At 43.6% G+C, this 22,706-nt stretch overlaps 1 protein-coding gene across 1 annotated transcript in view; it reads right to left on the bottom strand.

Moving 5' to 3' along the window:
* Positions 1 to 21,775, bottom strand: part of PCCA (propionyl-CoA carboxylase subunit alpha) — a 476,636-nt gene extending 454,861 nt beyond the window's left edge. The window contains exon 1 of the mRNA XM_044286403.1: positions 21,570 to 21,775. Coding sequence (XP_044142338.1) covers positions 21,570 to 21,623 — 54 coding nt within the window. The 5' untranslated portion in view covers positions 21,624 to 21,775. The remainder of the gene's footprint in view (positions 1 to 21,569) is intronic.
* Between the last annotated feature and the right edge of the window lie 931 nt (positions 21,776 to 22,706).

The raw sequence follows: 22,706 nt of genomic DNA, 5'->3' as shown, positions 1-22,706 counted from the left end.
ATATATATATATATATATATATATATATATATATATATATATATATATATACATACACACACATTTTAGGTTTCTTGCATCCATAAAAAAAAACATAGCAATGACTAAATAACGATGCATTGCTGTGCAAGGAACTTTGTGAGATGTGAACATAGCCTAAAGTGTAAGGCCTCTTTCACACAAACATGTGCGCTCCGTTGCCGTACTGCGGACCGCATTTGCGGATCCGCAATACACGGTTGCCATTCCGTGGGCATTCCGCATCACTGATTCGGATCCATTCACTTCAATGGGTCCGCAAATCCAGAGATGCGGAATGGTGCAGAACGGAAGCACAGAACAGAACCCTACAGAAGCACTACGGAGTGCTTCCATGGGGTTTTGTCCCGTACTTCCGTTCCGCAAGAAGATAGAACATGTCCTGTCTTTTTGCAGAATGGCCGGATCCCGGACCCATTAATGAATGGGTCCGCGATCTGCTGCGGCTGCCAGACAGTGGGTGTTCATGATTTGCCGGCCTCAACACAGCCATGGGGTGCACACGTTCGTGTGCAAGAGGCCTAAGCGTGATGCATTCCATTAATATGACAGTATAAAAGGAAAATTACACTATACTGTCACATTACTGCTGAACTGATAAGCAGCATAGTGATTACATATTTCAGACTCCAATTAGTTAAAGCGTACATGTGGTTTCAAGTGACTTTTCAACTTAAGTTATGTATGTATATGAGGAATGACACGTGGCCATTATAGAATTTAGCATTTTTCACCAGTTTTACCCTCTGCAGACTCCATCTCTAATTGTCAGTTTTCTCTGATGTCAAAGCTAGGGTGGGTGGAGACCAGCTGTTATGAGGCCTACTATCTACAGAACACAGATGAGATCCTGCACTCCGATCTCTCTGTAGAATTCCCTCAGAAGCAACACTGATGACATTACACAGCAGTACTGAGCAGTGTAGAGGTGAAACAAGCACTGGGGTGAAAAAACATTAACCACAGCTTTCAGCAGTGCCCATCTTTCTGTCTCTGCATCAGATGAAAAGCTAATAATGAATATCAGAGGTCCACACTTCATCATTTCATATTTCCCATCTCTTCCACAATTTGGTCCTTAGGCTAGGTTTAGGCCTCTTTCACTAGGGATCGACCGATATTGATTTTTTAGGGCCGATACCGATACCGATAATTTGTGAACTTTCAGGCCGATAGCCGATAATTTATACCGATATTCTGGGAATTTTCATTTTTGAAAAAAAAATAAAAATTCCCACAAATCTGCTGAAAATTAATGTTTATTGTTAATGTGTATTTTTATTTTTTTTGTAAATCTTTCTTTTTCATTTATATTTAATATTTTGGTGTTTTTATTTTTATTACTTTTTTTTTTTTTAAACTAACTTTTAGCCCCCTTAGGGACTAGAACCCTTGTCCTATTCACCCTGATAGAGATCTATCAGGGTGAATAGGAGCTCACACTGTCCCTGCTGCTGTGTGCTTTGTGCACACAGCAGCATGGAGCTTACCATGACAGCCAGGGCTTCAATAGCGTCCTGGCTGCCATGGTAACCGATCGGAGCCCCAGCATTACACTGCTGGGGCTCCGATCGGAGGAGCAGGGGAGAGGGAATCCTGTGGGGGGCGCACTGCGACTGGGGTGGGGGGGGGGGGCGCACCACTGCTTAATACTGGGGGGAGGGGGGGCGCACTGCGCCACCAATGCTTAATACTGGGGGGGCTTGGGGGGGAGGCGCACTGCGCCACCAATGCCTAATATTGGGGGGGGGAGGGGGGGCGCACTGCACCACCAATGTCTGATATCGGGGGGCTTGGGGGGGCGCACTGCGCCACCAATGAAGCTTAATCTCTAATTTATTCATATACAGGAGGCGGGAGCTGGCTGCAGAAATCACATAGCCGGCTCCCGACCTCTATGAGCTGTAGCTGCGATCCGCGGCACCTGAGGAGTTAACTACCGCAGATCGCAGCTACAGCTCATAGAGGCTGGGAGCCGGCTATGTGATCCTGCAGCTCCCGCCTCCTGTATATGAATTAATGTGAGATTAAGCTTCATTGGTGGCGCAGTGGCCATAGCTCCTCCCCTCCTCTTGTCCCCTGTCCTCCCATTGGCTGGAGCGGCAGCAGCAGCACAGGGGGAGGAGACACTGCTCCTTCTCCCCTGTGCTGCTGCTGAGGGAACACGGAGAGCGCTGTCAGCAGCGCGATCTGTGTTCCCAGGACGTTATCGGAATATCGGCAAAATAAATGCCGATACCGATAACGTTCAAAATCCTGAATATCGGCCGATAATATCGGTAAATCCGATAATCGGTCGATCCCTATCTTTCACACTTGCGTTGTCCGGATCCGGCGTGTACTCCACTTGCCAGAATTACACGCCGGATCCGGAAAAACGCGAGTGTACTGAAAGCATTCGAAGACGGATCCGTCTTCAAAATGCTTTCAGTGTTACTATGGCACCCAGGACGCTATTAAAGTCCTGGTTGCCATAATAGGAGCGGGGAGTGGGGGAGCGGTATACTTACCATCCGTGCGGCTCCCGGGGCGCTCCAGAATGACGTCAGAGTGCCCCATGCGCATGGATGACGTGCCATGCGATCATGTCATCCATGCGCCTGGGGCGCCCTGACGTCACTCTGGAGCGCCCCGGGAGCCGCACGGATGGTAAGTATGCTGCTCCCCCGCTCCCCGCTACACTTTACCATGGCTGCCAGGACTTTAGCGTCCCGGCAGCCATGGTAACCACTCTAAAAAAGCTAAACGTCGTATCCGGCAATGCGCCGAAACGACGTTTAGCTTAAGGCCGGATCCGGATCAATGCCTTTCAATGGGCATTCATTCTGGATCCGGCCTTGCGGCAAGTCTTCAGTTTTTTTGGCCGGAGCAAAAAGCGCAGCATGCTGCGGTATTTTCTCCGGCCAAAAAAGTTCCGTTCCGGAACTGAAGACATCCTGATGCATCCTGAACAGATTTCACTCCATTCAGAATGCATTAGGATAAAACTGATCAGGATTCTTCCGGCATAGAGCCCCGACGACGGAACTCTATGCCGGAAGACAATAACGCAGGTGTGAAAGAGCCCTAAAAATGCTGCTGCTGAAATGCGTCTGTTTTGCAGTTAAAAAATAAATAAATAACTCATTGGGGGGAAAACATGCATTGTAATTTCCCTCACAGTTTTTACATTTGAATCACACTTATTTGATTTGTCAAAAACTGCATAGCCAAGCACCAGATCGCAAATTTTTTTTATATTTTTTCCCCGACTGTAATGTGTAAACACAGCATGAGGTTACAGACTAATCTTTAAAGATATTCTGTCACCAGATTTGTGCCCTATAAGCTAAACATATGGCCAGGTCGGTGCTAATAACATGAATCCTAAACTGCCCTTATTAAACCTGCTTTTAGCTCTATTAGCCCAAAAAACAGGTTTTTATAAGCTGTCACTCACCTACCTAAGGTGCCCAAGGGGTTTTACGTTAATCCAGGGTGCCCGCCTGCACCCCTTGCCGTCTGGTGCCCAGCGCCGCCTTCCTCACCTCAGCGCCGCCTCCTCAATCCACCCGTCCCTCTGCCAGATTGAGGAGACGGCGCTGAGGTGAGGAAGGCGGCGCTGGGCACCAGACGGCGAGGGGTGCAGGCGGGCACCCTGGATTAACGCTTATAAAAACCTGTTTTTTGGGCTAATAGAGCCACAAGCAGGTTTAATAAGGGCAGTTTAGGATTCATATTATTAGCACCGACATGGCCATATGTTTAGATTATAGGGCACAAATCTGATGACAGAATCCCTTTAACCACATTATCGCACAAACTAAACCTAAGGCCAATTTCACAGGAGCATATTTAGTGCAAGAAATACACACTGTGTGTCAGAGGTGCACTGTATTTTCCCATCCTGAATGCTGCTCCTATGACATGGACCCACAGCATTATAATAATTTATAATTATGGGTGTTCCTGTCCAATCTCAACTCTAATGAGCTGTACTCACATACTGCAGTCAGTTCAAATCCTTAGAGTTGAGGTCAGGCAGGATTATTATATATTATTATAATGCCGTGGGTCCATGTCATAGGAGCAGCATTAAGGATGGGAAATCTCTCTGACACTTCTCGGACTGAATACGCTCCTGTGAAATTGGCCTAACTGCAAGTAGTGCAATTACACTTTTTGTATTTAACTACTGATTTATTTATTTCACTCACGTATATAGCACAGACATATTCTGCAGTGCTGTACAGCTATTATCACACTGTCTCCAATGGAGCTTACAATCTTGGCTCCCTATCAGTAGGGCTTTTGGGCAAATTGGAGTACCCAGAGGACACCCACGCAAACATAGCGAGAACCTACAAGCTCCATGCAGAGGTTTTCCTTGCCCGGCTTCAAACCCAGGACCCCTGCAGGGCACCAGCGCTAACCGCTGAGCCACCGGGCTGCCTCACTACATGCATATTTGGCTGGTTAGAGCATACAGTAGTTTGAGGAACAGGCTTCAAAATGTAATGATTTTCCATGCGATTTGTGACCAACCTTTCTTCTTTACGCTCTGTATTCTATCTAGAGCTTGTAACACAGTCCACTGAATGACACGTCTCTAAGGGAGGTGGAGTATGTCACCTTTCACTCACTGACAATTATGTCAAGGTAAGGAAAAGCCATCATTGTATTATTCTTCCTATTATTTGACCTGTACAGTTACTTCTTTTACCTACAAAGGCTACGCATAGCCTTAAAAAACTCAGTATGCTTAGGAAGGAAGGAAAGATTTATTGCCAACTGACTTGGATTACATGTTTTGATGAATTGCTGGAAGCGCACACTGACTGATAAAGAAGGATTGGTTTACTTCAAAAATAGGTTCTTTTACTAAAGGAAATTAATACTCTGGAGGGAAGCAGTTGTAATCAGACTGACAACATAACTTAAAATCCTGAAAATCTGCAACAGGATTTATGACAAGAAAGTGTATATTTTTTTTTTTAATTTAAAGTAAGGAAGGTGTAGATTAAATAGGTTTTTCAGGGACCATATTATGGATGATCTATGTGTAAGGAATGGGAGCAGAGCTGGCACAGCCACTACATAAAGTACAGGGACGGCATAGGGCTCCGAGACTCCGATCCTGCTGATCTGAGATTGATGATTAATACTGATCAAAATTAAGGCCATGGAAAATCCTTTGAAACAGTACAAATTTAGCACAGTTTCCATTAAATCACGCAGGAAAATTATCCAATGCTATGTCAGCATTACGTTTGCTGTATATCCCAAACGTATACACGGGGCTCCATGTACCTGAAGCAGGTCAAAAGAGTGTTCTCCTCCACTAGACCAGCAAACTTTTTATTTATAACCATGGGAGCCTATTGAAAACTTGAAACCGAACTCTGGTTCGGTTTCAAATGGTACCTCAGAACTGAAGCAGAGTTCGGTTTCAAGTTTTAAAGTGGTTTTCCAATCAATTACCAAAGTTATTCAACGAAGTCACGCGCAACTTCGCGAATAACTAACTTCGGCTCATCGGAGCTCATCCATTTTAATACTGTACGGAGACAAATCTCCGTACAGTATTATTCTGAAGTTTTGAATGAAGCGACTTTGGATGTAACATCCGAAGCTCACATCACTCATCACTAGATATGTCAAGAAATCCTTCCATAACATACCTTGGCTCTAAACACAATGCCGACATGCTAAGACATGTGTAGGTCAGTTATTTCTGCACGTGTGGAACATACATGCAACCATTTGTGACCCCATATCCGTCTTGAATTTTCCATGTCTTATGAATACAATGCATTGTGTGACATGTGCTGTTGCCTACAGACAGGAGGACAACTTTATTGAGAGCTTGCTGACCTCTGTGTTGGAGTAACAGTATTTATTAGTAATCATTGTGATGAACGAGAGTACGGGGTCACCAGGGAGGGATTTTTTTTTTCCCCCTAAATTTACCCTATTGTGCCCACAGCATCCGGCATCGGTAAGGGGTGGTGTGATCTAGTTTCTGGGAGCCCATATATCGTACAGCCAGCAGAAATTACCATACCCTTACCACTCTTCATTTCACTTTATACTATATAATACGTACCCTTCAGCCACGTCTGGCTACTACGTTTTAATAAGGCTACTTTTACACTTGTGTTTTGTGCAGATCCGTCTTGCATCTGCACAGACAGATCCGCACCAATAATGCAAACGCTTGTATCCGTTCATAACGGATCAGTTTGCGTTATTCATAAAAAAAAAAGTGTAAGTCAAAATGGATCCGTCTTGACTTACATTAAAAGTCAACGGGGGACAGATCCGTTTTCAATTGTACTATTTGGCTCCATATAGTCAGACGGTCACCAAAACGGTCCGTCTAAAAAACGTAACGGAGACCAAACGCAGCCAAACTGATGCATTCTGAACGGATCATTATCCATTAAGAATGCATTGGGGCTTAACTAATCCATTTTGGGCCGCTTGTGAGAGCCCTGAAACAGATCTCACAAGCGGACCCAGAAACGCCAGTGTGAAAGTAGCCTTATCTGATATAGTACCTGATTTTTTTTCATTATTTTATTGTGCCAGATTATTTGGGGCATTTTTTCCATGTTCTTTGATGCGAGACATAGACCCTGTACATTTACCCCCTGAGGAACCCATACTGTTGGGGGAAACGTGTCGGGGGGGGGGGGGGTCACTGGGGGGTATTTTTCTTTCCTAGGGCTATCAAGGGTATAACGGTTGAGGCACAAGGACAGAGAGTCTACAACATCAGGATTCGTCTCTGGGCTGAGGGGCACGATGGGGTGACATTTAGGGTAAAAAAAAATTCCCTCCCTGGTGACCCCGTACTCGTTCCTCACTACACCTCATTATCTATTTTATATCTGTATATGATTGACTGGCATGGTATCCTAACCATAGTTTGGGCATTAGGCTATAAAAGGGAGTCTGTCACCTCCATATGACCATGTACAGTGCTTACATGGCTCTGTAGCACACCTATACAGGATTGTAACAGTACCTTTGTTCTTTTCTTTAGACTTGCACCAGCAGGAAAAACTAAGTTTAATTCATATGCAAATGAGCACTCGCAAGTGCCCAGGGGCGGCGTTCAGGGCTGCTCTGCCTTCTTTTCACTTTACTCCTCCCCAGCCTCTTCCTTTTTCCGCCCTCCAAGTCCAGACCTATCGATGAGGCAAGAGACTTGGAGGGCGGGCAAAGGCTGGGGAGGAGTAAAGTGAAAAGAAGGCAGAGCAGCCTGGGCACCTACACACTGAACTCCTCCCCTGGGCACCTACACCCTGGGCTCTTGCGAATGCTTATTTGCATATGAATTAAACATAGTTTTTCCTGCTGGTGCAAGTCTAAAGAAAAGAACAAAGGTACCGTTACAATCCTGTATAGGTGTGCTACAGAGCCATGTAAGCACTGTATATGGCCATATGGAGGTGACAGACTCCCTTTAATGATTAGTAATAAATACAGTTATTTTAAAAGGGTCTTTTTCTCTTAGGGAATTTATTTTTGATTTAGTAAGACTCATATTTTGAATACCTTAAACATAAGTACACCACAACATGGTTATAAGGGAAAATAATAGCATTCTGAATACAGAATGCATAGTACAATAGGGCTGGAGGGGTTTAAAAAAATAAAATAAAAAATGTAACTCACCTTAATCCACTCGCGCAGCCGGCATCTCTTCTGTCTTCTTCTTTGAGGAATAGGACCTTTGATGACGTCACTGCGCTTCATCACATGGTCCATCACATGATCTTTTACCATGGTGATGGATCAGGTGACGGACCATGTGATGAGGGTAGTGACTTCACCACAGGTCCTTTTCCTGTGCACAGCAAAGACGAAGACAGGAGAGAAGCTGGGCTGCGCGAACAAGTGGATTAAGGAGAGCTAAATTATTATTATTATTATTATTATTATTATTTTAACCCCTTCAGCCCTATTGTACTAGGCATTTTGTATTAAGAATGCTATTATTTTCCCTTATAACCATGTTATAAGGAAAAATAATAATGATCAGGTCTCCATCCCGTGGTGTCTCCACCGCATCCGCACTTGCTTGCGATTTTCACACAGCCCCATTTACTTCTATGGGGCCTGCGTTGCGTGGAAAATGCACAAAGAGGAGCATGCTGCGATTTTCACGCAACGCACAAGTGATGCGTGAAAAATCACTGCTCATCTGCACAGCCCCATAGAAATGAATGGGTCTGGATTCAGTGCGGGTGCAATGCAGTTCACCTCACGCATCGCACCTGCGTGGAAATCTCGCCCATATGAAAGGGGCCTAATGCTAAATGGGAGTGCTTTAAATCTACTTTGGATAAGTATATATTGTTAAATACATTCCTAGAGGTAACAAGTACAAGCAAATAAAATTAAACTTTACATGGCTTAAAAAGGGCAATAAATGACAAAAAGGGCCTTTAAAAAAAAAAATAAATTGAGGGGTCAGCTGTAGCCTTTAAAAAGTTTAAAGAATAAAATAAATTATGTAAGGGGGTAATAAAAAAAAAAAATCTATTGAAATACGCAATGAAATACAGGTGGCCAAAGAAAGTAAGAACAACCTCAAAACATTTTTCAAACGCCACACCTCCTGTGTTCAGAGTGGCAGGCCCGACTTCTGGTGTTTTAGGGGGTGGTGCCTGCTAACATGAGTGGCAGCACAGGCCAGTGGCACTGGGATGCTGTAATTCCCTTCCCTGGCCTGCCAGCTCCCTACCACAAACGAGGTAGATGGCAAAAGTCACTTCAAACTCACTTCCAATGTGCAAGGAGACTATGCAAGCTCACTCCTGCTATCCCGGCCACCAGAAAGGCCGACTTTGTTTCTTTTCACAACGAAAGTGCAGCCACCACTGATGCATTGCAGCGGTGGCTGTACCCCCTAGAGACAAGCAGTTTATAAAGACAAGGAAAAAGGTGGATAAAGTTCTGAAATTATTTATCTTTGTCTCATTTTTACATCACAGAAACCTGACATTTTAACAGGTGTGTAGACTTTAAATCCACTGTACATGGATCAGCAAAAGCAAAAGTAAAAAAAAGAATTCAGTCATTGCAGACAATTTTGAGGTAACAGAAGGAATAGACATCACAAGGACAAAAACAATAGGGGGAAGGGTCTGGGGAAGAAACATAACCAGCACTCACTTTAAGCAGCTAACAAGGAGTAAAAGATACTTGGCAGCCCTACATTCATAAATCCTGTACACTATGGTGTGCCACCAGTCACCCAGCTGGCATAACAGGAGAGGACCAGAAATCAGACCACGGCCTCCATCGCTTAATAAAAATCTGCTGGGATTGAGTGTCTTAGTTTCTAAGTTCTTCCATTCTCATGATCTGATTAAAAGCCTCAATCCAGTAAAGCCTGGTCAGAGGGGCAGTGGATTTCCAAAGTCTAGGAATTATCCTGTGTGTTGCCATAAGAAAAACCCTAGAAGGCCCTTGCGGATCCTACCAGGCTGACCAGGGAATATAGACAAGAGGCCACAGAAGGTTTGAGAGCCACAGAGTCTCTGTATAGGTGATTATTGAGAGAGGAAACATCATTCCATAAAGGAGTCAGGACCAGGCATGACCCCCATATGTGCCCCGTGCTGCTCCACATCTCCAACACAATTGAGAGGTTTGCAGAAACAGCCATTTAGGAAGTACAGGCCTTTATATACCAGCGGGATAGGATCTTATACTTTGTTTCTTGAAACCTACATAAGATGGACATTTTGTGAGTAAGGTCAAAGGCGATATTCCATTGATCCTTTGTGAAAGAGGTCTGCAACTACTCATCCCATGCTTTCAAGGGGTGGGAAAGGGGTGGGGGGGGGAGCACTCCATCCCTCAACACTCCATATAACACTGAAATCCTGTGAGTAGGGGTGGTAGATGAAAAGCATAACTTCTCAAATGGGGAAAGAGTGGAGCGCACGGGGGATTGGGAAGGCAAAGAATGGTGGAGGTTTCAGAGGAGGAGTTTTTACAAGAGTATTAGAAGAGTATTTGGTGGAGGTTACTCCAATGCTGTCAGTCCACGCGCTTGGAGTAAGGCTACTTTCACACTGGCATTTTGGCTTGCAGCATTTTGGTGTCTGTCTGACAATGCGGAGGACGGATCTGTTTTCACTGACACAATAGAAAATGGATCCGTCCTCCATTGACTTTCAATGGTGCTTAAGACGGATCTGTCTTGGCTATGTTACAGCTAATACAAACGGATCTGTTCTGAATGGATGCAGACGGTTGTATTATCGGTGCAGATCCATGACAGATGTGCACCAAACACAAGTGTGAAAGTAGCCTAAGAACTACCCCTGTGACTGGAGTTGTTTTTACACCTCTTTTATTCCCGTTTTAGGCCTCTTTCACAGGAGAGTGTATGCCCCGTGGTCGTGCTGCCGCCCGCATTTTGCAATGCACGAGAACAGTACGTGGGGCAGCCGCAGCAGTTCGCGGACCCATTCACTTGAATGGCTCCGTGATCCGGCCGTTCCGCAAAAAGATAGAACATGTCCTATCTTTTTGCGGAACAGAAGTACGGGACAAAACCCCACAAAAGCACTCCGTAGTGCTTCCGTTCCGCATCTCAGGATTTGCGGACTCATCTGTGATGCAGAATGCCCACGGAACGGCCCCCATGTATTGCGGATACGAAAATGCGGGCCGCAATACGGCAACGGGGCGCACACGCCCGTGGGAAAGAGGCCTTAAGGTGTAAAAGTACACACATTTTTCCGGGACGATGTCCTGATCCTAGTGCCTGCCACTCCCAAGTGGTGAGAATGGCATAAAAACACCTGTGCGACAAAAAAAAAAGTTGCAGAACGTGGTCTTGTGAATTTTAACCCCTAAAACTAGCGTGGTGTACTTTGTTAATGACCCCCAATGTGCACATCTTGTACGAATTGCTTGTTTTCAGCTACTACCTCTGCTACAGATTTTTCTGCTGTGTTTTTTTGAAGTCTGAACATACCAATAGTATGCGGAATCTAATATCTAGTGCTAGAAACTGGAGGGAAAAGAACAGGTCAGAGGCTGGAGCAGATAATTCAATAGCAAAACAAATGGGAAAAGCCCCAGCGATGATACTACACCAAACTCACAGCGAGCCAAGCAAAGTATTCATTGTGTACGGTGGCACAGAGAGATAGACGTCAGCTGCCAACAGCTAGCTGCTCTATATGACCAGCAGCAGCAAAAGAGTTAATACAGAAAACACCTTTGTGCCACTTTGATATAATTGTTATCTGCAAACCCATCGTAACAAACTGGGCCATAAGCTTCTACTAGTATATGACAAAGGTTAGGGTAGTGGGCCCAGTAACACAGATACAAGGAAGATACAAGAATGTCCGGCTGAGGTGAAGGGTGGACGGCCTAGGTTTTGCCAAACACATTAGATCATTTTCAGACAGCTCCACTCATATTCGACAAGATACGATAAATATGAGGAAAGACAGATTGGATTTCTTCTATGCTAAATGTCAAAGACAGATATAACAAAATCTATTATTCCCACAGGAAATAAATGCTTACAGGTATCCGACAGTGGTTTGTACTCTCTCTATTGAAATAAACACGCATGCTGGGCTGATGGAAGCATACGTGTTTATGGAGGGAGATGGCCTTATCTCCACATAACTAACAGTTTACCCAGTGGCGTGCCCAGGGTGTTTGGCACCCAATGCGGGTCATTTCTCTGGCACCCCCCACCCCAATACTTGACCACATAACTCTTACATCCAGGGATATCTCCTGTCATGTAGACCTTCTCTTTCCTCTTCTCCTCCGTTAGACCGCCATGACAAATTATTTCAGCCGCATCTCATCTCTACAGAGTTTGTAACACAGACACATTAGATTTCTCAATTTTTCCATCAACCTCCCCATCCTGTTGTCCCCAGAGTGTCATCCTGCTGCCACCACCAATACTGTGCCTGTTGTGCTCCCCAATGCCCCAGGTACTATACTGCTGAAAAAATAGTGACCCTAATAGACATAATTGGGGTCATTTATCAAACTGGTGTAAAGTAGAACTGGATTTCCAAAAGAGCTGTCAAATACGAAAGGTGGAATCTGATTGGCTGCTATAGGCAACTAAGCCAGTTCTTCTTTACACCAGATTGATATATTACCCGAAATGTCCCTATAGTGTCTACAGCAGCTATAATGTCCCCTAGAGTGCCCCGAGTAATAATAACACCTTATATTTTGCTCCAGGCAATAATCCCTGTATAGTGTCTCCAGAAATAATAGAATGGCCCCTACAGTGCCTCCCCAATAGCAACACCCCCCACACTGCCTCCCCACACAGTAGTGTCCCACACACACTGCCTCCCCACACAGTAGTGTCCAACACACACTGCCTCCCCACACAGTAGTGTCCCCCACACACAGTAGTGTCCAACCCACACAGTAGTGTCCAACCCACACAGTAGTGTCCCCCACATTGCCCTTCACACAGTAGTGTCCCCCACATTGCCCATATAGTATTTTTCATCCCACATTGTAATCCCTCCCATAATAGTTTTCTCCCACACAGTATCCCACCATATCCCCCCAATTTCCATATACATTTGGAATGTTTTTACTTATCCAAGCCATTCTGAGATTGTTTTCTCGTAACACATTGTACTTCATGATAGTGGTAAATTTCAGTCGATATGTTTCACCTTTATTTATAAAATATATTTTTTTTAAAAATTACAAAAAACCTGAAAAAATTCACGATTTTTGACATTTGAGTTTCTCTGCTTTCAAGGACAGTGATACCTCATAAAATAATTACTTTAGATTCCTCATATGCCTACTTTATATTGATATTTTATAAATGTTATTTTATTTTTTAGTACATTAAAAAGCTTACAATTTTAGAAGCAATTTTTTTTAATTTTTAGGAAAATTTTGAAAACCCACTTTTAAAAAAGGACCAATTCAGTTATTAAGTCACTTTGTGGGGCTTATATAACAAAAACCCTATTTTAGAAACTACATCCCTCAACTTCTTCAAAACTGATTTTACAAACTTTGTTAACCCTTTAAGTGCTATACAAAAATTAAAAGAAAATTGAAGTGAAATATTTTTTTTAACACCGATTTTCCATTTTTATTCTTTGTTTCTGTAACAAAGCAAGGGTTAACAGCCAAGCAAACCTCAATATTTATTCCCTTGATTCTGTAGTTTACACATATACCCCATATATGGACGTAAACTGCTATATGGGCACAAAGTAGGGCTCAGAAAGGAAGAAGCGCTAATTGGTTTTTGGAGGGCAGACTGCTGGAATCAGGGTGGATTTGATTTAAATCACTAGTCAGTAAGGCTTGATTTAAATCATAGTTTTTTACATAAAGATTCATATTTGGACAATTTTTATGTTGTACTTAGGAAGGAGAAAAATAATCATTACCTTAATAACAATTTAAATAGGATTTATTCAACTGAAACAATAACATTACAGCATGTTATTTGCTTAAACATCCATGTTTGTTGCAGTGTTTGCATTTTGCACGCATGCCTGCCTTACCGATAGGTAAAGGAACTTCATTAAAATATTGCCAAACTGGGTCTCTTTTACGGCCTGCTGCCATTATAGTTTTTTTCCTCCAAGGAAAGAATTTGATAAACCTCAGGTCATACACACAAAAAGATCCAAAGACTTGTCTGTCTGTGGCTGTGCCGTACTGTGCTCAGAAAGTTTCACTTTCATTTTGTAGTACTCCTTGTCTGCTTGCCTTTTCCTCCTTACACTTAGTTTCACTTTCTTCTTGTGCCGATCTATTCCACTCCAAACAATCAGAAAAATATTGTTTATATTCTATTCACTGAACTTTAAACTTAGCACTAAAGGGGTTGATTCTGTACTTATAGGTTTGTAGAAGTTAGGATTAAGATCTTTTTCTCAACTCTTTTCATGTTATAAATTCAGTTTTGAGAACTCCAAAATTAAACGAAGCATCTGTGATAATACCTTGTAGGCAGAGAAACTACCCGGTAATCTTACAAAAACCTCTGGAAGAGCATGACATTGTGAATGGATTAATGGAATTTAACAAAAAATTAAACATATACAGCCTTATTCTACATAATTAAAAAAGTAATCTTTATTTCATAATGAAATAATCTTTGGATGGTAATATATTTTCTTCAAAAAGCATTTTATATTAAAAAAAATCTGATTTAAATAAAAAAATCCGATTTAAATAAAATAAAAAATCAGTTTTAGTTAAATCATTGATTTTTATCCACCCTGGCTGGAATGGCTTTAGGGTGCCATGTCCCATAAGAAGATAGATATATTACACCTACAGTCATGGCCAAAAGTTTTGAGAATTACATAAATATTGGAAATTTTGCTGCTTAAGATTTTATAATAGCAATTCGCATAAAATGTTATGAAGAGTGATCAGATGAATTGCATAGTCCTTTTTTGCCATGAAAATTAACTTAATCCCCAAAAAGACTTTCCACTTCATTTCATTGCTGTCATTAAAGGACCTGCTTAGATCATTTCAGTAATCGTCTTGTTAACTCAGGTGAGAATGTTGACGAGCACAAGGCTGGAGATCATTATGACAGGCTGATTGGGTTAAAATGGCAGACTTGACCTGTTAAAAGGAGGGTGATGCTTGAAATCATTGTTCTTCCATTGTTAACCATGGTGACCTGCAAAGAAACGCGTTCAGCCATCATTGTGTTGCATAAAAATGGTTTCACAGGCAAGGATATTGTGGCTACTAAGATTGCACCTCAAGCAACAATTTATAGGATCATCAAGAACTTCAAGGAAAGAGGTTAAATTCTTGTTAAGAAGGCTTCAGGGCATCCAAGAAAGTCCAGCAAGCGCCAGGATCATCTCCTAAAGAGGATTCAGCTGTGGGGTCGGAGTGCCACCAGTGCAGAGCTTGTTCAGGAATGGCAGCAGGCAGGTGTGAGTGCATCTGCACTCACAGTGAGGCGAAGACTTTTGGAAAATGGCCTGGCGTCAAGAAGGGCAGCAAAGAAGCCACTTCTGTCCAAAAAACCCATCAGGGACAGATTGATCTTCTGCAGAAAATATGGTGACTGGACTGCTGAGGACTGTATTCTCCAATGAAGCCTCTTTCCTATTGTATGGGACATCAGGAAAAAGGCTTGTCCAGAGAAGAAAAGGTGAGAGCTACCATCAGTCCTGTGTCATGCCAACAGTAAAGCATCCTGAGACCATTCATGTGTGGGGTTGCTTCTCATCCAAGGGAGTGGGCTCACTCACAATTTTGCCCCAAAACACAGCCATGAATAAAGAATGGTACCAAAACACCCTCCAACAGCAACTTCTTCCAACAATCTAACAACAGTTTGGTGAAGAACAATGCATTTTCCAGCACGATGGAGCACTGTGCCATAAGGGAAAAGTGATAACTAAGTGGCTCGGGGACTAAAACGTTGACATTTTGGGTCCATGGCCTGGAAACTCCCCAGATCTTAAACCCATTGAGAACTTGTGGTCAATCCTCAAGAGGCGGGTGGACAAACAAAACCCCACTAATTCTGACAAACTCCAAGAAGTGATTATAAAAGAATGGGTTGCTATCAGTCAGGAATTGGCCCAGAAGTTGATTGAGAGCATGCCCAGTAGAATTGCAGAGGTCCTGAAAAAGAAGGGCCAACACTGCAAATACTGATTCTTTGCATAAATGTCTTTAAAACGTATGAAGTGCGTGTAATTATATTTCACTACATCACAGAAACAACTGAAACAAAGATCTAAAAGCAGTTTAGCAGCAAACTTTGTAAAAACTAATATTTGTGTCATTCTCAAAACTTTTGGCCACGACTGTATAGTGGAAAGCCTTTTCAAAGAAAATGAAAATGAAAAATTACATATTCTAAAACAAAATGTCATTTTAGGAACAAAGGGATGACATACTTTTATAGTTTTACATTAAATTTGCTTTCTTCTCTCTATAACTCCTCCCATGCAGTAGACATCGCTTATCTGGACTTTAGTAAGACTTTTGATACTGTCCCACATAGAAGGCTTATCAATAAATTGCAGTCTTTGTGCGTGGACTCCCATATTGTTGAATGGATTAGGCAGTGGCTGAGGGACAGACAGAGGGTTGTAGTCAATGGAGTATATTCAGACCAAGGTCTTGTTACCAGTGGGGTACCTCAGGGATCTGTTCTGGGACCCATATTGTTTAATATCTTTATCAGCAAAATTGCAGAAGGCCTCGATGGTAAGGTGTGTCTTTCTGCTGATGACATAAAGATTTGTAACAGGGTTGATGTTCCTGGAGGGATACACCAAATGGATTTAGGAAAACTAAAGGAATGGTCAAAAATCTGGCAACTAAAATTTACTGTTGATAAGTGCAAGATAATGCACCTGGGGCGTAAAAACCCAAGAGCAGAATATAAAATCAGTGATACAGTCCTAACCTCAGTATCTGAGGAAAGGGATTTAGGGGTCATTATTTCAGAAGACTTAAAGAGGACCTTTCACCGATTATGACACTGTGAACTAAGAATACAGACATGGAGAGCGGCGCCCGGGGATCTCACTGCACTTACTATTATCCCCGGGTGCCGCTCCGTTCTCCCGCTATGCCCTCCGGTATCTCTAGTCACAAAGTTATGGTAGGCGGAGTATGCCCTTGTTCTTCTGTAGCGCTGGCCAATCGCATTGCAGAGCTCACAGCCTGGGAGAAAATAACCTCCCAGGCTGTGAGCTCTGCACTGCGATTGGCCAGTGCTACAGCAGAACAAGGGCAGACTCTGCCTACCATAACTTTGTGACCAAAATCTACGCCTACTATAATTTAGTGGCCAGAGATACCGGAGTGCATAGCAGGAGAACGGAGCGGCGCCCAGGGATAATAGTAAGTGCAGTGAGATCCCCGGGCGCCGCTCTCCATGTCTGTATTCTTAGTTCACAGTGTCATAATCGGTGAAAGGTCATAGAGCAGCAGGAAATGCTAGCAGAATGCTTGGGTGTATAGGGAGAGGCATTACTAGTAGAAAGAGGGAGGTGCTCATGCCGCTCTACAGAGCACTGGTGAGACCTCATTTGGAGTATTGTGCTCAGTACTGGAGACCATATCTCCAGAAGGATATTGATACTTTGGAGAGAGTTCAGAGAAGAGCTACTAAACTGGTACATGGATTGCAGGATAAAACTTACCAGGAAAGATTAAAGGACCTTAACATGTATAGCTTGGAAGAAAGACGAGACAGAGGGGATATGATAGAAACTTTTAAATACATAAAGGGAATCAACACGGTAAAAGAGGAGAGAATATTTAAAAGAAGAAAAACTGCTACAAGAGGACATAGTTTTAAATTAGAGGGGCAAAGGTTTAAAAGTAATATCAGGAAGTATTACTTTACTGAGAGAGTAGTGGATGCATGGAATAGCCTTCCTGCAGAAGTGGTAGCTGCAAATACAGTGAAGGAGTTTAAGCATGCATGGGATAGGCATAAGGCCATCCTTCATATAAGATAGGGCCAGGGGCTATCCATAGTATTCAGTATATTGGGCAGACTAGATGGGCCAAATGGCTCTTATCTGCCGACACATTCTATGTTTCTATCACTACTTAAACTGCCATCACTTTCAGGTTTAAACTTTTTACATGTCTATTTTATGTCTTTCACATATTCTATTTTTTTCTTTATAGTTTAGTGCTTTATAGTTTTTTTAGTGCTTCTTTGTTAACTAGTAATTTTAATGCTTTCTCTCTGTCATTTATTGCCCCTTTACTTTTTTATTTTTCTTGTCCCAACCCATTTATTCCCATAAGGTATGCATCTGCCACAATGAAAGTTTATGATGCTTTTAAAAATATCCCATTTTGTGGCTGGATTCTTATTTTTGAGGGCATTGTCCCAGTTAGTGAGGCTGATGGCCTCTTAGCTGGTCAAATTGAGCTTTTTGTAAGTTTGGTGTTTTTGTGTTTCTCTGATAAAACACTCTTTTGAAAAACAACTGGAAGTTTATTATATTACTGTCACTACCAGTTGTCGCCCCCCCCCCCCCCCCCAGTCTGTAATCTTTAGATTTTTTGCAGCCCCATAGAAATTAACGGGTTCGTACTCAATCTGCACAAAATGTGACGTGGACTGAAAATACTGTCATGTTCATGATGCCCTAGTAGTAGATTTTCTGTCTAATTTGCAATATTGGGCGGTTTATAACAAACCCCCATCAGTATTATTATTGGAGTATTTTATTATTGGATTTCCCAACATGTACTTCTAACCACAGTGACTCCACATGTTCATTACCCCTACTTATATCTTCCTGGAGTGTGGGCTTAAGGCCCCATCCAAACGACCGCATGGTCCGCATAAAATATGTATTTTTTGCGGATCGGATGTGGACCCATTCATTTGAATTGGGCTGCAAAAAATGTGGACAGCACAGCATGTCCATTCCGCAGTCCCTGAAGATGGAACATGTCCTATACTTGTCTGCTTTTCCGGACCCATTGTTACAACATGTCCACAAAAAAACTGATGCAACACAGACATCATCCATATTTTGTGAGTACCGCAAAATACATACGGTTATGTGAACGCACCCTTAGGGTCAGTTTTTCTGTTAGACAGTATTGACTTATCTTTGTTGTTGCTCAAAGGCATCATCGCTATTTTATTTGAACGTAAAAGTTTACACTGGTTTTAAATGAAGGCATGTGATGATGGATCACGTCATCAACAAATGAAAAAGTGGATACATCCTCCCCAGCTTCAAAAGAATTATCCCACCGACAATACTAGCAATAGAAGCTAAGCACCCGCTAAAATAAGTCATTTACTACATGAAATGGATTTAGTCTTTGTGGAGACAACTTTTATTGGAGCAGTGGTAGTGCCCCAGGCTTTTTCCTTCACTGCCAGTACCCATGTCCACCTAGTGAATAAAGTAATGGTGGACACATGCACGGTTCACCTAGGTGTGCACATTGATCCAGTCTGGTGATGTATCTTCTCTACTTAAAGGGGTTGTCCGGGCTTTTAATACTGATAATCATTCACCGTTGCATACAACAAAAAAAATAAAACATTCCTAACTCCCCACCGCCAACGTAATTTTACGTTGTAGCAGCGGAAAGAGTTTAAAGGGACTGTTCATGCATCTACTCAAGGAGAAAGAACATGTTACATTTCTATTCACCTCCTGAACGGAATCAAGATATTTAGGCTAAAGGCGCATTGTCGGCCAAACCTGTTCAGACACCCTAATGTGAGTGGGGAGCTCCCAACTCAACAGATGATGTTGGGGCAGAGAAGGATCGGGCAAAATGAACGTACTTTTGCCTGATCATATTGTTCTCCAGGAAGAGAAGCCACCACCACCACCACAAGCATCTGGCACTGGCTTTCTCTGCATTCCCCACAGAATTCCCATACACGTTCGGCTGAGCTGAATGTGTTTAGGGAGTCAGGAGAGATAGCTGTCAGCTGATGGATCGTTCAGCCGACAGCTAAGGCTACTTTCACACTAGCGTTTTTTTGTGGATCCGTCATGGATCTGCAAAACCGCTTCCTTGTTCAATAATACAACCGCATGCATCCATCATGAAAGGATCCGGTTGTATTATGTTTTCTATAGCCATGACGGATCCGTCTTGAACACCATTGAAAGTCAATAGGGGACGGATCAGTTTTCTATTGTGTCAGAGAAAACGGATCCGTCCCCATTGACTTACATTGTGTGCCACATCACATCGCGGACAGAAAAATGCTGCTTGCAGTGTTATTCTGTCCGCGATGGGGACACAGCCAAATGAAACGGAATGGATTCTGGTGCATTCCATTTTGTTCGGTTCAGTTTTGTCCCCATTGACAATAAATGGGGAAAACCAGAAGCGTCCCCCCCCACCCCCACCCCCCCCCGCGCTATTGAGATCCTATGACGGATCTCAATAGCAGAAAGGGAAAGCGCGCAGGTGTGAACGTAGCCTTAGTCTGTCTGTATGTTGCCCATGGGGAATAATGTTTTTGGGCATATTGTGTAGAGGGGCCCCAGTCAGATGTTTGCTGTGAGGCCCGTAAGACTCCAGTTACACCACTGACAAGGCCTCTCCCATACACGGTCACATATTAACGACCAGTGTACCGCGTTCATTTCAGTGGAGCCGTATAAGCACGCACGGTTGTCACTCCTCTAAGCGCAAGCAGAGATGTCAATACACAGGGCTGCAGGGTGATTTAGGGTATATTCACTGATAAACTGTCAGTTTTCCATGGCCATTTTTGTATCTGTGTGTGCATCGTTTTCTGGACGTCTATCCGTCTTTAATGGCCGTTAAAAACAGATTCATTTGATGGGCTTTTTTTTTTAAACATCCCAACCCCCTGCAGTACACATAATTATACATTATGCAATATAAATAATGCCTCCTGGATATCCAATGGCCCCCACAGTGGATCGATGTCTCTAAAATGAACCCCTTAGTGACAACCCCAGTATAAGTAATGCCCCCCATTCACACACAGGAGGACCTGACTTCACATGACCACGCTGGGAGCACAGGTCCTGCTGCCTCCAGTGTTCCCTTGCGTTCCAGTGGATGAAGTATTATATTTTTTTCTTTTAACCCCTTTCTAACATATTCTACCTGTTTTAACAGCCTTTGGACAGATGCAGTTCTTTCTAAATAGCCATTAAGAACCGGCCCATTGATTTCTACGGGACCCACCTGGCAGTGAAAACGGCCCAATAAATAGGACATGTCCTATTTTCGGACAGCCACTATCCACTGTGTGACTAGCCCCATAGACTGCAATGTTTCTAAAAGCGGCTGTGTAACCCCCTTAGGGCTCATTCACATGACCGTATCTGCAAAACAGACACCGACCATGTGCGTTCCGCATTTTGAAGAAAGGAACGGCCAGCCCTATGATAGAAATGCCCGTTCTTGTCCGTAATTGTGGACAACAATAGGACACGTTCTGTCTTTCTTGCGGGGCTGTGGAACGGAACTACGCATGTGGACGGCGCACGGTGTGCTTTCCGCAGCTTTTGCAGCCCTGCTGAAATGAATGGGTCCACATCCGTTCGGCAAAATTGCAGACACAAATATACAGTCATCTGGATGAGCCCTTAGGGTAATCTTACACAGGGAAGAGTCTGGAGAATGGTCCATGTGACAGCCGCATCTCCAGGACCTCATCTTGCCCAAACTCACTGTATCAGAGTCATGTTCCAGCCCAACTGGGAGACAACTCATACCAGGCTGTGCCTACAGTACACCAGCGGTCACTAGGTCAGACCAGTCACCAGCCAGTGTGCTCGAGCCCTCAGGGGGTGACTGCTCTGCACAGGTAGGAGGAGAACAGTGGGGTCCTATGGCCCAACACCGATGAAGAATGGAAGACATAGAAAGGTGCTTTGTTAAAACTGACACCTGGGTGCAGCTCCCCCTGACAGCAGGTAACACACTGACACAGGAGCTAGGACCCAGAGACAGTCAGAGCGCGCACTTAGCCCGGGACACCACTACTACAAGAAAACTTTCCCGCTCCTCACCTGCCCCTTTACCAGCACTTTTTGCACGTCTATAAGGACCCTGAGCGCCGCCATCCTTGTCAGTCAAACGCACGCTTGCCCTTTCCCCTCAGCGATGTGGGAGGTGCTTCAAGTGCAAGCAGCGAATCAAAGGCCTAGAAAAGACAGCGCCTGCCGCTTCTCCTCGCGCATGCGCCTGTCCTTCGGTTCGTCCAGGAGGTGACTGGAGCGGCAGCCTCCGTCCTGAGTGACCCATGGGTCACCTCCCTGTGTGTGACGTATGAGTCACGTGCTGCCGAGCGGTCACGTGACGGCACGGCTGGCCTAGTTCTGGAGGAGTGCGAGTCCTGCACGGTCAGACCACGCCGGGAGCGGTGTGTGGAGGAAGGTGTGTGAGACAGATACTTGGCGGTGACATGCCACTGATATGTTTGAGTCTCTTGTCCCAATAATAACCGTATTCTCCCGTAACCCTTGGCTACATGCATTCAAAATTCTCTGTGTACTCGGGTTTCCCACACGTTATCTTGGTTCTTCGGGCCAGTATGATTCCAGCCTGTGTTTTAATGAGTTTCCATTGCAGTCTATGAAGGAGTCGCTACCTTCCGCTCACAGGCATACAGTCCTATCCAATTTTTTGGGGAGGGGGCAAGGTGACAAAAAAAAATGTGCAAATCGTGCTGTTTTTATTTTTTCTGTTATGGCGTTCACCGCATAGGAGTTTATTTTTATTTTAATAGTTTGGACTTTTTAGACCTGGCAATATGTGATGTTTATTTATATGTAAAATTGGGAAAGGGGGCGATTTATACTTAATAATTTATATATATTTTTTTTTAACTATTGCCCTTATGGGCTAGATCTTTTAATCCCTTGTTCTGTTCACCCTTATAGAGCTCTATTACCATATCAGCCAGGGCTTCAGTAGCGTCCTGGCTGCCATGGTAACCGATCAGAGCCCCAGGATTACACTGCTGGGGCTTCGATCACAAGCTGCTACTGCCACCAATGAAGAGGGGACCCTGTGGCCACTACCACCAATGATTTTAATACTGAGGGGGTGCACTGTGCCACCAATGATTTTAATACTGGAGTGGGAGGGCACACTGCTCTACCACTGATAATTAACCTTTAATACAGATACAGGAGGCAGGTACC

This window comes from Bufo gargarizans, chromosome 3 (genome assembly GCF_014858855.1).
Source record: "Bufo gargarizans isolate SCDJY-AF-19 chromosome 3, ASM1485885v1, whole genome shotgun sequence".
Lineage (NCBI taxonomy): Eukaryota > Metazoa > Chordata > Amphibia > Anura > Bufonidae > Bufo > Bufo gargarizans.
This window is presented reverse-complemented; position numbering and strand designations above follow the sequence as displayed.